We start from the raw sequence: 14,997 nt of genomic DNA, 5'->3' as shown, positions 1-14,997 counted from the left end.
GTTTTTGTCTTATATAATCTTTCGTTCCGTCTCAATTTGTACTTCAAGATATGCGGTGATATAATTATGAAATAAGTGAAAATTATTCAATCTATATATGTATGTATAATATAAAAGATATGTATGTATGCATGTGTCCGTATTGTAAGGAATGTAAAGAAACGAAACATTTTATTTTTTTAAAAACAAACGCGTGCGCTTCTAAAGTTAAACAAAAAAGTAAAAAGAAGTGTGCATCAACAACAACCGTTGATGCCGACTATCTATATAATATTGTTGTTCGTTACTATTTATGATTTCGGCTCAAATCGATTTCTCGTTTGCACAATGTTATTATTATTATTATAATTAATATTATATAATGAATATTACCCAGCCAGCGATGCAAGCTAATTTATTGCTGCTATAAGAAATCCACCCACCCATCCCGCATACATTATATAAGCTACAATAGATACACACAACCCCTCTCCCAAAAAAACAATATAATTGGAAATCATTCCATGGCCTCCCCCTGTCCGCAATTTAAAACATATAAAATTTCAAAATTAAAAAGAAATAATAAAAGAAACTGTTGATTTTATAAGATTTTCAATCGAATCGGATATACAATTGTTTGTCATGAGTTTCTTGTGAATATAATTTTCTTATGTATATATAAATATTTAAAAAAAACTTATTTAAAAAAAGAAATAAATATATTATGTCTCCCTTGAACGAGAAGTCTTTTACTTATTTGCTGAGTATTTCGTTTCAATCTTGCTGTTTCCTATTTAATCTTAAAGTAAGTTCAAAGTTTACTACAAGTAAAAGTACTTTTAAAACTGCTGCCAACTGATAAAAGTGAAAATAAATTCCATAACCAAATGTTTGTTTTGCGCTGGTGACAGCCACCACCACCACCACGAAACGTCATTAGTGAAAAGGACGTATACGTTTGTCGTTAATCATCATTGTGCAATTTGTGGAAAACTCAAAGCAAACGGAAAAAAGCCAAAAGTAACAATTCGCGGAGAGAATGTCGGTGAATACGGCGCATCTGAACGGAGGAGTCCTGATTCACTCTGGAGAATGGTATTTGAAATATTCGAAATATGGTGTTGAATCTGTAATAATTGCATTGTTTTGGGTAGCATCCTGGTGTTCAGCGATAACACCACCATGGAGTTCTCTGGGCAGGAGGGACCCATTTTCAAGGGGACTAAGATGGGCAGGATATATCTGACCACCCACCGTATGATCTTCAACAGTAAGGATATCAAGGAGCCGATGCAGAGTTTCAGCTTTCCATTTGTTACATTGAGCGATGTGAGTTGTTGACTTGGAAATTAAATTTAAAATAATGCCGATTGTTTGTGGGAACGCAGGTGGAATTGGAGCAGCCCATATTTGGGGCCAACTACATCAAGGGCAAGGTGAGGGCCCAGCAGAATGGAAACTGGGTGGGAGAGGCGAAATTCAAATTGGTTTTCAAGCACGGTGGTGCCATCGAGTTTGGACAGGCAATGCTGCACGCCGCTCGTTTAGGTAATTTATATGCCATTTTCTCTGTTTCTCACTTTTTTTGTAATTTAACGAATTAATCTTGATTGTTATTCAACATCGATTAATCGTGTAGCGACAGGACTCGATGGTATGTACCATCTGCGCTTCTCTTGTTATTTCTTGGTATTTGGGTGTATTGATTTACGAGATTTGTTTGTGTGCAGCCACTAGGATGATGAACGGAAGAGAGGCTCCGCCTCCGTACGTGGCGCCGGAGACGCAATGGTATGCGGCTCCACCCCCGGCTTACGCACCGCCTCCGCAGGGCTACTACGGCTGGGTGCCACCCACGCAGGCTTTCCCCGATCAGCCGCCCTCCAACTCTGTCTTCATGACGGACGCACCACCCCCTTATCCCGGTATCAACATGCCGCAGAGCGGACCCGGAAACTTCCAGCAGCCGCCGCCGTACTCTCAGGGCGGATATCCGCAGATGCAAGGCGGCTACCAGCCGCAGGCCGGTTACCAACCGCAACCAGGATTCCCTCCGCAGGGCGGTTATCAGCCGCAGCAGCAGCAGGTAGGAGGATTCCAGCCGCAGCCAGGTTTCCAACAACCCGGCGGTTACCAGCAACACGGTCAGCAGGCGGCGGGCGCTGCTTTCGTTCCGCAACCGGGATTCGCTCCGCAGGGTGCTTCCGGTTTCCAGGGGAGTGCGGCAGGTAAAAAATAAAATAAATCAATATTATTTATACAACATCACAATGTATACGAATAAAAACTAATGTTGCTAATTGTAAATGTTTTTGTTTTTAGACGCAAAGGCAGCGGAGGCCGCGCAATCCGCCTATTACGATCCGAACAGACCGCAGATGGCCTTCGTGCCGCCCCCGGCCTATTACGTGAGTGCCGACAAGAAATTCCATTAATCCATTAACTAATTAACAGCAGCATCACCACCACATCGGTGTTGGAAGAGGCGGTCTCTCTCGGTAACCACTAATTCCGCAATTCTCTGTTTTGTAGGAGAACCCGCCGAGCTATGATCAGGCCACTCACAAAAAGCAACAATAAATCTCTAATCCGCCCGGCGACGGACAGAAAGCAAAAACGTAATAATTAATTAATCTAAATTATAAGCTAAGACACGCAAAGAGGGAACGTGAATTATTAAACTAAACTAATCTGTTGCGAGCAACCCTTAACAACATCTCTTTGACTTTGCTGCGCCGTGCGCAATTCCACATTGCAATAAACACTGACGTTAGTAAATGTGGAATTTCTAACGGCACAGTGGTCTTTGAAAGCGCAATTAACAAAACGTTTGCGCGCACTTTTGTGTGTGTGTGTACTGCTGCTTCGACACGTCTGGTGTGTCGCTTTTGATGGTTGAATTTTCATTTATTAAAACGCTTTAGACACACAAAAACAAAAATAAGAAGGAAACGATACAGATTTATGTATACTTGTACTTGTTGATTTTATGCATGCACGACGAGACTCATCCTTCTACTTGTTTACACACCGCTTAGCACGATTAATGCATACTTGTTTAACGAAATTTCATTGGAAAAAGTATAGAGTCTCGCCAGGCGACCAAGTTTATGTTATTCACTTGTTTATGTTGTATTTCAAATTAATTGTTAACATTCCCTGAATAGTTTATGTATAAAAACATATATATATATATTCTTTTCGTTTGGCAAAAGTTGTGGAGCAAAGTTTATATAATTCATGAAATGTATGTAATGGAAGATAATGAAATATGTATTATAATATATATATAAATATATGAGACTTACTCACAAGTTTACATCTATCGAAGGTTGAATATAAAAATTAAATGATAATAAAATATTATTATATATATACACACATATATTATACATAATGTAAAGTTGAATAAAGCTATTGTTTAGTATATAGGTTGTATGTATTCAAATAAATCGTGTAGCATGTAGTGTATTCGAATTTCATTTGATATATTTTCATGCAAGCAAACCAAATTGATTATCTAATTAGATTCTAATTAATACATGAAATTATTGTGTAAATCTAAGAGGTCTATGGTTTTCGTTTGACAAAGTTAAGCGTCAAAAAACAAAAACAAAATATAGGGACGCGTCCTTTCTTCGCAAAATTATATCGAAAATAAACACTCACAAATATCCGGCTTTTGCGTGCAGGTATGTTAAGGTGCTCAGGTAAATCGTTTTGGTTCGTCTGCAGGATCTTTGCAACACTTTTAATTAACTTTTCACTGGTGTTTGAGGAACTCTCGAAGCGACTATTTCAAAGCTTCACCAACAAAAAAAAACAAGCGAATACACGTTGACCAACCGAAGAACGCGAAAGTTCCCTAATCGCATATTTGAATGTTCGAATTTGAAATGTAAGAAAAAGAAGTGTACATTAGTTTCACGTTAATTGGTTTAATGATCTTGGTAAGTAAATTGTATACGTATTAACATTGTTTATAATTTATTGTGGTTTCTCTCTCTCTCTTATAATTATATATATGTATGTACATGAAGAATGTGTGCAAAGTCACAAATTTCGATGATCTCTTCAAGATGCTCTGACGCAGTTGGCGCGCGTGCGACGATGCGATTTTGTTCTTGTGCAAAGACGAACAAAAAGTAAACGTTTCCAGGTAAATGTAAATATGTCTCTATATATTTGTATAATATGCAATAATAATAATAAATAGGACCTATATAATAGGCGTTTGTTTTTTTTCTTCTTCTGTTGTTTCACATCATATTAAGGGGGGTGTTTCTGGGTTTTGTTAAGAAATTAAAATAAAAGTAATAATAATAATATAAAGGTAATAATAATAATAAACAATAATAATTCGTATTAAGTAGTTACACAAGATGCACTGCAAGATATAGTTGTCTCTTTCACGAACGTTTAAAAATATATATATCTCTCTCTCTCTCTCATATCCGTATTTACACGAGAAACAATGGAGCAGAACAAAACAAAACAAAAATAAACATATCATTATTATTACTATTACACAGAGTATTGTATCGGCGTTTCCATAGAAACTGTTCCTCTCTTCCGTATCCAAGGAAGGAATCGTCGTCAAAATAAAATTGTACAATAGAGGGATGTGTGGGGGTGTGTTAAGGTTGAAGAAGGAGGGAGGTGAAAAACGAGTGAACCTAAGTAAAAAATATATACAAAATAAATTGCGAAATATATAAAATAAAATAATAATAATAGTACTAGGTAAATATTTGTACAAATAATAAAAAATTAATAAAAATCACAAAAAGGAAAAAATCGAAATGTAGAAAATATTGGATGATGATGATGGTGTGGTGTGTACGGCAGAGGAGTGAGTGGTTTGTTGGTGGTGATGAGTCGTGCAAAAATTTATAAAAAGGAAATCCCTTTCATTCTTCCAATTCGGATGTAGATAAGAATAAGAAGAATTAAGCGGTGTCGAGTAAAAAATATTGTCTTTCCACATGACTAGCAAATAGGCACATCGTGGTTCAATCGTTTACAACGTTATCATCTCTCTCTCTCTCTCTCTCTCACTTTGATTCTTTCGCTCTCTTTCTTTCTTTCTCTCTCTTTGTAGATGCATGCATGCAAAGAAAGAGAGGACAGAATGGAAAACAATAATAGTAATCAATAATAACAACAACAGCAGCAGCAGCAACAACCGACAAGGCACTTGAATCGTAAACGGGGCGTCGTCAAATTGCTCAACTTGATCGAAAAGTAAAAGTTTTGAAAGAAATAAGTGTGTGTGTGTGTGAGGGTGTGTGTGTAGGAAACCACGCCCCGCCACTGCAGACGAATCACGTTGTCTGGATGATGGGCGGGGTTAATACTAGAAAACGAAAACCAATCAAGGCGGCGCGAGTCTACAACAACAATATTGTCGAAGAAAAGAAGACACTCGCGGTCCAAGTGATATGTATACTTAAGTGCAAATGTTTCTTGTTTGTTTGTCTTAAAGAAAACTCATCTGACGATTGGGCGGCGGCGGCGGCGACGGATGTGGGCGTTGTTTTCGGTCGGTCGGTCGGTCTGTGGGGAGGAGAGCGGTGGCATCGCGCACATGCGATTAATGAAGAATCTAAAATATATCCGTGCGAGAGATACGTTTAGTTCTTGATAGTCGCATCACTCGACGGCGAATCCGCACGTCTCCTCTACGGCTTGCGTTAACTTGTCGTTGAGCGTCTGGAAGTTGTCGTAGGGAGGGATGTCGATGCGGTTGAAGCAGGTGTGGGCTTTCGGCAGGTTCTGCGGCGAGACCTCGACGCAATGTATGGTGAAGAGACGCGGCCCGGCGGCGCCGGTGCTTCCCTGCAGCGCCTCGAAGCCCTGCAGCGGTACCCGCGACGACCCCGTCACGAACTGCAGCAGACGAGCCCTCATCTCTTCGGAGTAAGACTCTACCACTTGCCAGAACCATTGCACCACCGGCGTCTCTGACGTGCAGTGCTTCAGTCTGCGAACACACAAAAGTACGTAACGTAAGTACTGCATACAAATATATATATATATATATTGACAATATACCTGGTGTGCGTTTTCCAATCGACAATGTTTATGTTACCGATGCCGCTGATGATGAGCTCCAGTTCTCGCTCATCGAAGGGACGCATCAGATTCGTGGGAATCAGTTCCGTGAAGCCCTTGTGCAGCGAGAGGAACTGCTGTTCGATGCCCCGCATGTATCTGTAGTTGACGTACAGCTTCACGTATTCCCTCTTGTTCTCCTCGGTGACCGCGATCGTCGCACCTTGAGGCTTCAGCTCGTGCACCTTGATGACACCGAAACTGTTGTTCTCCACGGAGAACGTCGTCTCCAGGACGCCATCGATGTTGTTCTGTCTGCAAATGCGAATTGAACGACAATCAATTAATAATATGTTGCGAGCGAATTGTAGTATTAATAATTACAGCATCCAGGTGAGGCTCCGATGAAGGTCGGGATCAACACCTTCGATGTCGACCAGTGTGATGGGCTTGTTCAACAGCTGCTTGTAGAATGGCATGGTGAAACCGCCCTCGAGCTGATGATTGTGGAAGATGGCGATGCCGAGGATTCGGCCGACGAAGTGGAAGTAGCTCAGATGCTCCGGGTTGATCGCCGAATCCGGATTGATCTGCAGCGTGTAATGATCGTCCCTGCTGTACTGGAAGAGGCCGTACTGCGGATTCAGCATCTCGCGTGACAGCAGATGAAGCCATTCCCGGGCAACGCCGCCGTAATCGAGACCCTCCTCCCCACGGAATTTTACCATGAGTCGCTTACGCATATCCTTAGGTCGCATCTTCATGATCAGCCGGTAGCTCTCCTCGAACACCTCGTTCCTGGACACCTCCAACCTGCAGTGACCGCTCTGCGGCTGCAGACTGGTCAACTCCGCCCTCAGCGCTCGCAATTTACCGACGAGATCGCGCCTGTACTTTGGCAGGAGCTCGGAATCGTTGAGTCCGTGCGGAAGATCGTTGTCTATCGGTCTAGGCACCGCCGATGTTGTTGTCGTCGTCGTCGCTGTCGTCGTCGTCGTTGTGGACGTAGCCGAAGCGGTCGACGGCGACGGAGGAGCGACGACAGCCGCTGCATTCGCGCTAGGTCTGGGTGGAAGCGGACGCGCTGGCGGTGGCGCAACTTGTGGCGGAGGTGCAGCCGCGGCCGCTACAGGTGTAGCTGCAGGTACAGGTGTGTTTCCAGTCGATGCATTTTCCGTGCTGACGCTGTTTGTGCTTCCGGCAGGAGGAGTCGTCTGTCGGCGCAGGATACTCGTCAGCAGTTGCGAATTCAATCGAGGATCCGTGAACTGCGTCGTCCGATTATTGTGATCAACAAAGTACATCTAAAAATAACGATCGTAAATATTGTTGATAAAACGTTAACAATATAAAAAGAAAAAAGGAATGTAGAAGAATAAGACATTTTCTCACCCTTCCCGAAGAAGTTTGTCGCATTTCCCAACCGGGTGGTAAAGGACCCAGCTGATCCGTGGACAAGCTCAGAGGTCCGATATCCTTTGGGAGTCGAGGATCGTGCCACGTCGACACTCCGGTGGGTATGTGATAGAAATATACTTGTCCTTGGGCGGTTGTGCGTAGTTCTTTTAGAAAAATAAAACTTAAATAACATTCAATACATGTTAATATGTTTGTTAATTACCATAACCAGAAGGAACGTCCCAGCCGCTGCCGCCGCTTGAATTGCCATTCTCTTGAGCCTGCGACACCGCATTGGAAGAGGTCGCGTTCCTATTTCGTCCCGACCTCCTACGACCAGCACTTCCATCCGTCCGCCTCTCCTCGGCCGATCTTTGCCTGTAGTTGTTCCTCTGCGCTCCGCCCCTCGGCACCTGCGTCGGACTCACTGCTTGGGTGCTGGGTGCGTTGCAGCTGATATTGTTCGGGGCTGGAACTACGGCGGTGCTCGTCGGCGAGATCGGAGGGTAATTGGCGGCCGGTGCGGCGTTGTTCGGCCTCACCACCGACGGAATGATCTCCTTCTGCGGACTGATCACCGGAGACGTGGGCGACGTGCTCGATCCGGGACTCGTGACAACGGCTTCCTCCGTATTGTTGTTCACTATATTGCTATCGATTTGATTGTTCTCTATGCGCGCATTGCTGCGGGCTCGCGTCGTCTTCGACGAGGAAATCGGTTTGAACCATTGCGTAGTTTTGGTGATGTGGTTCACGTAGTACGGACGTCCGTTCGCCGTTCGACGCTCCTCCCAACCGGGCGGTAACTCCTCGTTGTCGGTGGCGGGCGATGCATCACGATCCGTCGGACCTCGCAGTTCGCCCAATGGTCCGACGACAGCGAGAGGCGTTCCACCGCAAGGTCCATCCCTCGACAGCAACGATATTATTATCTGTCCTTTCACCGGTTCACTATCATCTTGTGATGCTTTGCACAGCTCCAAACATTGGTCTAAAACAACGTAAATATTATTCCGATAAACTACATAAATAATTTAACTCTTTACAGCAAGAGTACTGTGAGTACATTTTTATAAATGAGAGTTATAATATGAACAAGTCAAGGTGTTGTTTGAGAAGCACTGAGGTGTAACTGAACTCACATCCTGTATCTTTCAGCCTGTGTATAGTGGAATGTATGATTCTGACGCAGCCAAGGAATCCGCTACCCTGCTTCTTCTGCACCTTGCGGTAGTTCCACACTGTGATGGTGATGGTGTCTGTGCGACCGATGTATAGGTCATAGTGGGAGTTCCATTTAGGATCTAGGGTATTCCTGATGGTCTCGGTGGAATGGCATTGGCCACTGCCATCCACAGAGATCTTGGCAAAGGGATCGGGCAACCTGAACAGGTCCTTCCTGACCAGGTTCCGGGCGCACAGGACTTGAAAACAAAAGGCAAAACATCAGTTACATCATCACCAGGGGCAACCTGGACAACAATCAGTGGAGTTGAATTGAGGCCATATTGTTTGTATGTGTTTGTGTGTGTATATATGTATATGTGCATGCAAGTGCATAAGTGTATACATGTGTGTGTGTGTGGGGGGAAGAAATGGAATGGAAAGTGAACTGGAATGCTTTTGCATGTATGTATGCAGCAGCAGGATGGAGGATGATGATGATGGTAGATAGATGGTTTGATGATGGGTGTTTTTACGTTCTTCGTTTCGGATGGAATTGGGTTGGAATCACACTCACTGGTCAAACGTATCTTCTGGGCGCCGTTTCGCCTATTAGACGGCGTGCCGGACATTCTTTCCGACTTAAATCCTACTGAAAACGACCACCATGTCAACACATCACAATCACATAACAATGTCGCGCACCGACGCCATTTTCACTAACATCAATATGACCAATGCAGCGAACGCTGCCGGAACAACGCATGCGCCACCTGTTGATCGTCGAAGGAAAAAACGGCGCTAAACTCGAAAACACGCATTTCCGCACACAAATACCGCTCGAATAACAGCAGAAAACGAAGAATACAAGAGCCGAAACCGAATCGCACGTGCAAGCGATTGCGGCTAATCGCTCGCTCGATTCAGACAACATTCAAATATTTCAAAATTTCCAATGACCGATTGACAACGCCGCCCGATTCAAAATGCACGATTGCCGGCGTACACAGAATCGTAAAGCGATTCGAATATACAAGATGCAAAGAAAACACGACACGAACTGGAAATCGAATCTGCAATCAGAATATACTCCAGATATACAGATTTGATCTCAAATTGTAAAATGCGATGAATTTCAAATTTGTTTTTTTATGTTGATAAAGTTGGTAACGCGGCGTCCATCAGCAGCTGATCGTTTGTTGTTCGAAGATGAACGCGAAGATTTCGTTTGCGTGCGATTTCTCTGTGCTTTTTAATACGCGAAAATCGGTGTGAAAGTGCGTGATAACTAAATCTGCGGAATGCCGAAATCTTTGCTGATCGAATCCCCGCCGATTTAAGTCTCCGCTGCAGTCGAAGGTAAGGAACCCGTTCGTGTTTTGTTTTAAAAATTCGAATTGGGAATCCATTTTTTGAAACACAGCGGCCAACTAAGTTTTCGATTTTGTTTGCAGCAGATGCCGTGAATAATAATAAGTAGGAGAATGGTGATTTTGGGAGGTGAGTTTGAAAAAAACTTTATATGTAAATGTATGTAGATGAGAGATCAATTCATTTGTTTTGCAACTGCTCGCGCAACTCGGCGATGATCTTCTGGTCGTTCCTCTTATCCTTTACAGCTTCGTGCTGCTGCTCCACGAGCATCTCGCGATAATGCTCCTCCAGCTTGATCACGATCTGATCGATCTCCTTCTGCTTGAGGATGCCGCTATTCGAGATGAGGCTCACCCTCTGCGTCGTCAGCTGAATCTGCGAATATTCGAAATGTGAATATTGGAATGCATCCCGTGCCCTCCTTGCCTCAACCTGATTGTGCTTCTCCTTCAGATCGAACTCCCTGCGCATCCGCACTACCTGCCTTCCGAACTCCTTCTCCGCCTTCTTGTATAATTTGTCCATCTTCAGCACGCACCGTTGCAGAAATCTGATTTTTTCGTTGCTGCTCTCGTCGATGTTCGCCACGTCCATCTGATTTCGAATGATCTGCACCTCCTCCTGCATCCTGCCGCACTGCTCCTGCAACAGATTCTCCAGTCGCACGATTTCCTCATCTCTGAAGGCGATCTCCTTGTCGTGTTCAGCACGCATCTCCTCCATCCGAGACGCGCAGAACTCGCGAATCTTTCCGGCGTTCGCCGAGTCGTTCTGCAGCTGCTGCTTGTACATCTCCTTCAGCTCGCGCTCCCTGTCTTCCCGTTTCTCCGCGCAGAATCTCTTCATCTCCGCGTCAAAATCCACGCGCAGTTGAGAGATTTCCTTCTCGTAGTACGCGTGCATCCTTGATTCCGTCTCCGCTCGGATCTGCTCCACTTTAAGCTCGTACCAGGTCAACAGCTCTTGGTACTTTTCGTTGAACCCTGTGCACTTCTCGTTGATCTCCCTCTTGTACGTGTTCTCTAGATCCTGCAAATCCTGCAGGTGCTTCTCCTTGAGCAGATTCATTTGATTTTCGTGCATCTCCAAGGGTTGCTCCTCGGCCAGTCTCCGGCGCAGATCGCTGATCACGCCTCGCAATTCCAGATTCTTCGCATGTGCCGTCTCCAATTTCTTGTGCAACGAAGCTAACGTGCTTTGCCATTCCCCGGTCACCGTTCTGTGGCTCGCATGCAGAGCGTTCTTCATATCCAATATTTCCTTTGAAACCAACCATCTCGTCACGTTTACACTTTGTATATTAATTATTGATTGTCTTACGTGCAGTTTGCTCTTCAACTCTTCGACTTCCCCGACGAGGCCTCCGATGTCCGGGTTGGATCCGCACTTGACCGCGATTTGATTAAGTGCAGTGTTCTCCATCCGCAGCTCCTCGATCACGTGCAGCAGATTCTTCATCTTCGAGTCGTAGTCGTCCTGTTCGTCGTAACCCAGATTGCTGCGAAAATTGGACGAAGCATCGCCCGATGCCATCCCGTCGTCGGTGATGTCCAACCAACTATCCTCCTTCTCATCGTTTTCTTCTTCTTCATCGTCGTTGTCCTCGTCGTTACCATCGTCTGGCAATGCTTTCTCCATCGCCTTTCGACTCCTCTTCTTCTTCGCCCGGAAGATGCGCGTCTTCGATCTCAGCTTCGTGCTGCTCGTGGTGGGTGGATCGACGAAAGGCCCCAAGTCTCCGATAGGTGGTGCAGCCAGGAACGGTCCAGCCAAGACTCCGTCCTCGATCTGGTGGCCGAGCTGCACCAGGTAATAGTTTCGTACCGCCTTATCGGTGACGCTCTCGTCGCTCAACTTCTCCAGCCACATCTTCACCAGCTCTATGTACCTGTTGTTGGTGATGCACGTGATGTACGGCTTGATCAGCCTCAGGATTTGCAGGTACTCGAGGTCCAGGTGTTCGGAGGGTTTGTTCGCGACGACGGCTTTGTCCATCCTGTAGAAAATTGTATAATACTTGCTGACGCAGTCATAAATTTTGACAGGGTGATTGGGGAGGTGTGGCGTGGTTGCAAAACGAAAAAGTCTAACTTTCAAAGTGATTTATTCAATTTCAAAATAAAATAAAAATCAAAAATAAATTAAACAAAAAAATATAATATTAATCATTAAGTAAAACAAGTCTATCACAAAATGTGTGCCACATCCTTCATTCTTTAAAACACTACAAACAACGTCACGTATAAATATATTTTAGAAAAAGGTACAAAGTATCACATTGTGTGTGTGTGTATATATATTAATTAATATATGTATATATATATATATTTGTGTTTGTTACATGCACATATACACCGAGCAGTGTCTCCTAACCTTTTGCGAGAAGGGTTAAGAAACACCAATGTTATATATATATGTTTGAGAAGCGCGACCACCGCACACTCGATCTCAAGAATATTCTCTCACAAATTAAGTAAATGTTAACGTGTGTGGAAGTGGAGCGCCGCTTCTTTAATACTATGAAAAATTAATTTAAAACAAAAAAAAATCAAAGCAAGTCTAAGTCATAATAATACTCACTAATAAGCGATACGAAGATATAGATGTACACCTTGCACCGCCTACTCCACTTAAAATTAATTAGTCTTAAGATAAAACGAATTGGGTAAAAGCATTATTCCTCCCTCTTCCTTCTTCACTTTTACTCTCTCACTCTCTCTCTCTCGCTCTGTTGCTAATGTAGTAATAATATCTAAAAGAAGACGATTCTACTATCTAGCGCTTACATGCAGTTGCAATCACATTCAATCTTTCTTAAGTTATTAAGTAACAAGGTTCTTCTTCAGTCTATAGAAGCTTCTTCTGTCCTCTGACCCTGCATCCGTTCGTAATCTGCGTCTCGCATTCACCTTTCAGCTGTCTCAGGTGCTGCTTGATGGGCGCTACCAGAGTGCCAATCAATTCGTCGATGGTGTGCGGGTAGAAGTACTGCTCCAAATTGGTTTTCAAATAGCCCTCCAGCGAGGTAATCTCCATCAGCAAACTGAAACGTTGTTTAAAATCAATCGCTGCATTTTAGCAAAGTCTTCGAATCCTACCTAGTCAGCACCGGCAATATGCTTTCGATTTGCATCGGGTTCGTGTAGTTGCTCAGCACTTGCCATTGATTGAACCAGGTCTGCATCCTAAAGGTTTTTTTTACATTAATTATTACTGTTTCATCGTCAGGTATATTACTACTACTACTACTCACTGATCACTGTCTATGATACTTTTGTATTTGGCCTTGGTGTTGGCGAACCATTCGAAGCCGAGGAATATGTGCCATCCAGGGAAGGAGAGTTGAGGCGCCAAGGGGATCGGTCTTATCGGTGTGTCCATGTGGAGGATGCTGTCCACGTCCGTGTATCCCAGCATCTTGCTCACCGAACTTTTCTCAAAAAAATAATATTTAATTATTGTTAATCGATTTATATAGTTGTTGCATATATCACCTGTGCACTTGATGGTTGTATTCACCTGTGAGCCAAGTCTTCATGCACAAGCAGAGGGTGGGTATGGCGCAGGGGAGAAGCTCGCAGAGGGTGGCGTAATGATCGTACCTGGACCATCCGGTGAAGACGATTCCCCTGAAGTTTCCAATTTTGCTGGCGTGCGCTCCCATCTCCAGCAGCCAGCTCTCGTGATTGCTCACATGGTACTTGTTGACGGGCAGTATCTGGCAGCTGCTCGTCGCACCCTTGAACGCGGTCGCGCCCCAAACGTTCGTGAAGATGTTGCTGTACTTCTCCCACAGGCCCGAGCCCAGCTGAAAGGAATCCGCGTTGTTGTAGTGCCACACCATCGGCTCCACCAGATTCCCCACGTAATACTCCTGCAGAATGTTCAGATCTATATTCCTCAGCATGTCGTCCCATATGATGATCCTCAAATTGGGATAGTTGTCTTTGATGTATTGTGCCACTTCGGTTATATGATCAAGGTACAAACTGGCCTTGCCGTATTTGTTGCTTTGTACTCTGCGAATGCACGAGGGGCACATCCCCATGTGCCAAACCTAAAAAGGCAGATTCAAATTTAGAATACATCAATTATCATCCTATGTGTTTTTTGTATCTACCTCATCTGCTCCTATATGTATGTATTGTATGTTGCTGTGGAAGCTGATGATCTGCTTGATTAGTGACCTAATCAGTGGCATTGTACCAGCATTGCTGGGACACATTGAGCTTGGATAGCTTTCCACCTCGCGCAGCCCCTGCCACTGGTCATGCTTAAGAGCAAATTCCATGTGCCCGAACGTCTGCACCAGTGGAATAACTGATAAGCCACAGTCTTCAGCTAAAATTTCAATTGATTAAAAAACATAAATCAATAGATATTGGGCACTCACCGATGCATATAAGTTGTTTGGCCTCCTCGATGCTGTATGGAGCTCCGCAAGCTTGGGCGCTGTTCGATAAACCCCCAGCCTGGATCAGTTCTCTGGTATACGGAAAAGTGTCTTCCCATTCTATCAGAATCCCTGTAGCCCCGATGTCTTTGATGAACGGCAGAAACTAGAGAGAGAAAAAACATCGTCATAATCGCGTCATTTGTTTTTGACTGCTGCGTATTGTTTACCTTTTCGAAGAAGGCTATCTTTGGCGGGGCGCCCTTCAGGTCCAGGTGGACTAGTCTTTCGGCGGAAACAAATACCGTCATCGTTATTATTAGATATATTTCCTTGGTGAATTTGCTGCTGTACTCACCTGTGCGATCCGAGCGTTAGCGAATCCATCCTTCTCCGTTTGTTGATTTTATTGTTGTTTGTGTTGTTTTCAGCACCGCAACATGACCAGGACACTTAGTTACCAAAACAAAAAACATCTGAGTGCGATGGTGGCGCCTTTGACGACTGTCAAAGCGTTCATGAAGTGATCGAGCGATGGCGCTACCATTGCACACAATTCATCCACTATGATTCATCTAACGCTTTGAGAGTATTCATATATTCGAATATAGCGAAATATCATCATCTTGAATGGA

The 14,997-nt window shown here is 44.1% G+C and overlaps 4 protein-coding genes and 1 long non-coding RNA gene across 8 annotated transcripts; 2 read left to right on the top strand and 3 right to left on the bottom strand.

The window, feature by feature from the left end:
* The first annotated feature begins 867 nt into the window (after positions 1-867).
* LOC108564598 (WW domain-binding protein 2) lies at positions 868-2,634 on the top strand. Of its 2 annotated transcripts, XM_017923697.1 has the most exons (7): positions 868-1,074; positions 1,134-1,308; positions 1,368-1,527; positions 1,619-1,633; positions 1,710-2,207; positions 2,302-2,387; positions 2,512-2,634. In XM_017923697.1, the coding sequence occupies exons 1-7, from the start codon at positions 1,019-1,021 to the stop codon at positions 2,557-2,559; spliced, it is 1,038 nt and encodes a 345-aa protein (XP_017779186.1). In that variant the 5' UTR covers positions 868-1,018; the 3' UTR covers positions 2,560-2,634. The 2 variants fall into 2 exon arrangements, with proteins under 2 accessions (XP_017779186.1, XP_017779187.1); XM_017923698.1 differs by lacking the exon at positions 1,619-1,633 and having other exon boundaries at positions 871-1,074.
* Positions 2,635-4,742: 2,108 nt separating this feature from the next.
* On the bottom strand, positions 4,743-9,314 carry LOC108564595 (E3 ubiquitin-protein ligase SMURF2). Its single transcript, XM_017923693.1, has 7 exons — positions 9,173-9,314; positions 8,574-8,855; positions 7,655-8,422; positions 7,426-7,595; positions 6,418-7,337; positions 6,034-6,348; positions 4,743-5,962 (listed from the first exon to the last, which is right to left on the bottom strand). Exons 1-7 carry the CDS (start codon positions 9,225-9,227, stop codon positions 5,632-5,634), a joined length of 2,841 nt encoding a protein of 946 aa, XP_017779182.1. The 5' UTR covers positions 9,228-9,314; the 3' UTR covers positions 4,743-5,631.
* A 482-nt stretch (positions 9,315-9,796) lies between these two features.
* On the top strand, positions 9,797-11,372 carry LOC108564599. The gene is made up of 3 exons (XR_001891157.1): positions 9,797-9,954; positions 10,050-10,095; positions 11,296-11,372. It is a non-coding gene; the product is annotated as an uncharacterized LOC108564599 (long non-coding RNA).
* Positions 10,061-11,990, bottom strand: LOC108564596 (kinesin-related protein 4-like). 2 transcript variants are annotated; one of them, XM_017923694.1, is made up of 2 exons: positions 10,402-11,990; positions 10,061-10,344 (listed from the first exon to the last, which is right to left on the bottom strand). In XM_017923694.1, exons 1-2 carry the CDS (start codon positions 11,962-11,964, stop codon positions 10,147-10,149), a joined length of 1,761 nt encoding a protein of 586 aa, XP_017779183.1. In that variant the 5' UTR covers positions 11,965-11,990; the 3' UTR covers positions 10,061-10,146. The 2 variants fall into 2 exon arrangements, with proteins under 2 accessions (XP_017779183.1, XP_017779184.1); XM_017923695.1 differs by having other exon boundaries at positions 10,061-11,229; positions 11,290-11,990.
* A 156-nt stretch (positions 11,991-12,146) lies between these two features.
* LOC108564597 (hexosaminidase D-like) lies at positions 12,147-14,882 on the bottom strand. Of its 2 annotated transcripts, XR_001891156.1 has the most exons (9): positions 14,721-14,882; positions 14,593-14,647; positions 14,363-14,528; positions 14,090-14,310; positions 13,464-14,026; positions 13,223-13,399; positions 13,068-13,154; positions 12,550-13,012; positions 12,147-12,486 (listed from the first exon to the last, which is right to left on the bottom strand). XR_001891156.1 is itself a non-coding variant. In XM_017923696.1 (8 exons), exons 1-8 carry the CDS (start codon positions 14,747-14,749, stop codon positions 12,817-12,819), a joined length of 1,494 nt encoding a protein of 497 aa, XP_017779185.1. In that variant the 5' UTR covers positions 14,750-14,882; the 3' UTR covers positions 12,147-12,816. The 2 variants fall into 2 exon arrangements, 1 of the variants encoding a protein (XP_017779185.1); XM_017923696.1 differs by having other exon boundaries at positions 12,147-13,012.
* Between the last annotated feature and the right edge of the window lie 115 nt (positions 14,883-14,997).

Source organism: Nicrophorus vespilloides, unplaced genomic scaffold (assembly GCF_001412225.1).
Source record: "Nicrophorus vespilloides isolate i.1.1-1 unplaced genomic scaffold, Nicve_v1.0, whole genome shotgun sequence".
Lineage (NCBI taxonomy): Eukaryota > Metazoa > Arthropoda > Insecta > Coleoptera > Silphidae > Nicrophorus > Nicrophorus vespilloides.
The sequence above is the reverse complement of the archived record's forward strand: the minus strand, read 5'-3'. Positions and strand labels throughout refer to the sequence as shown.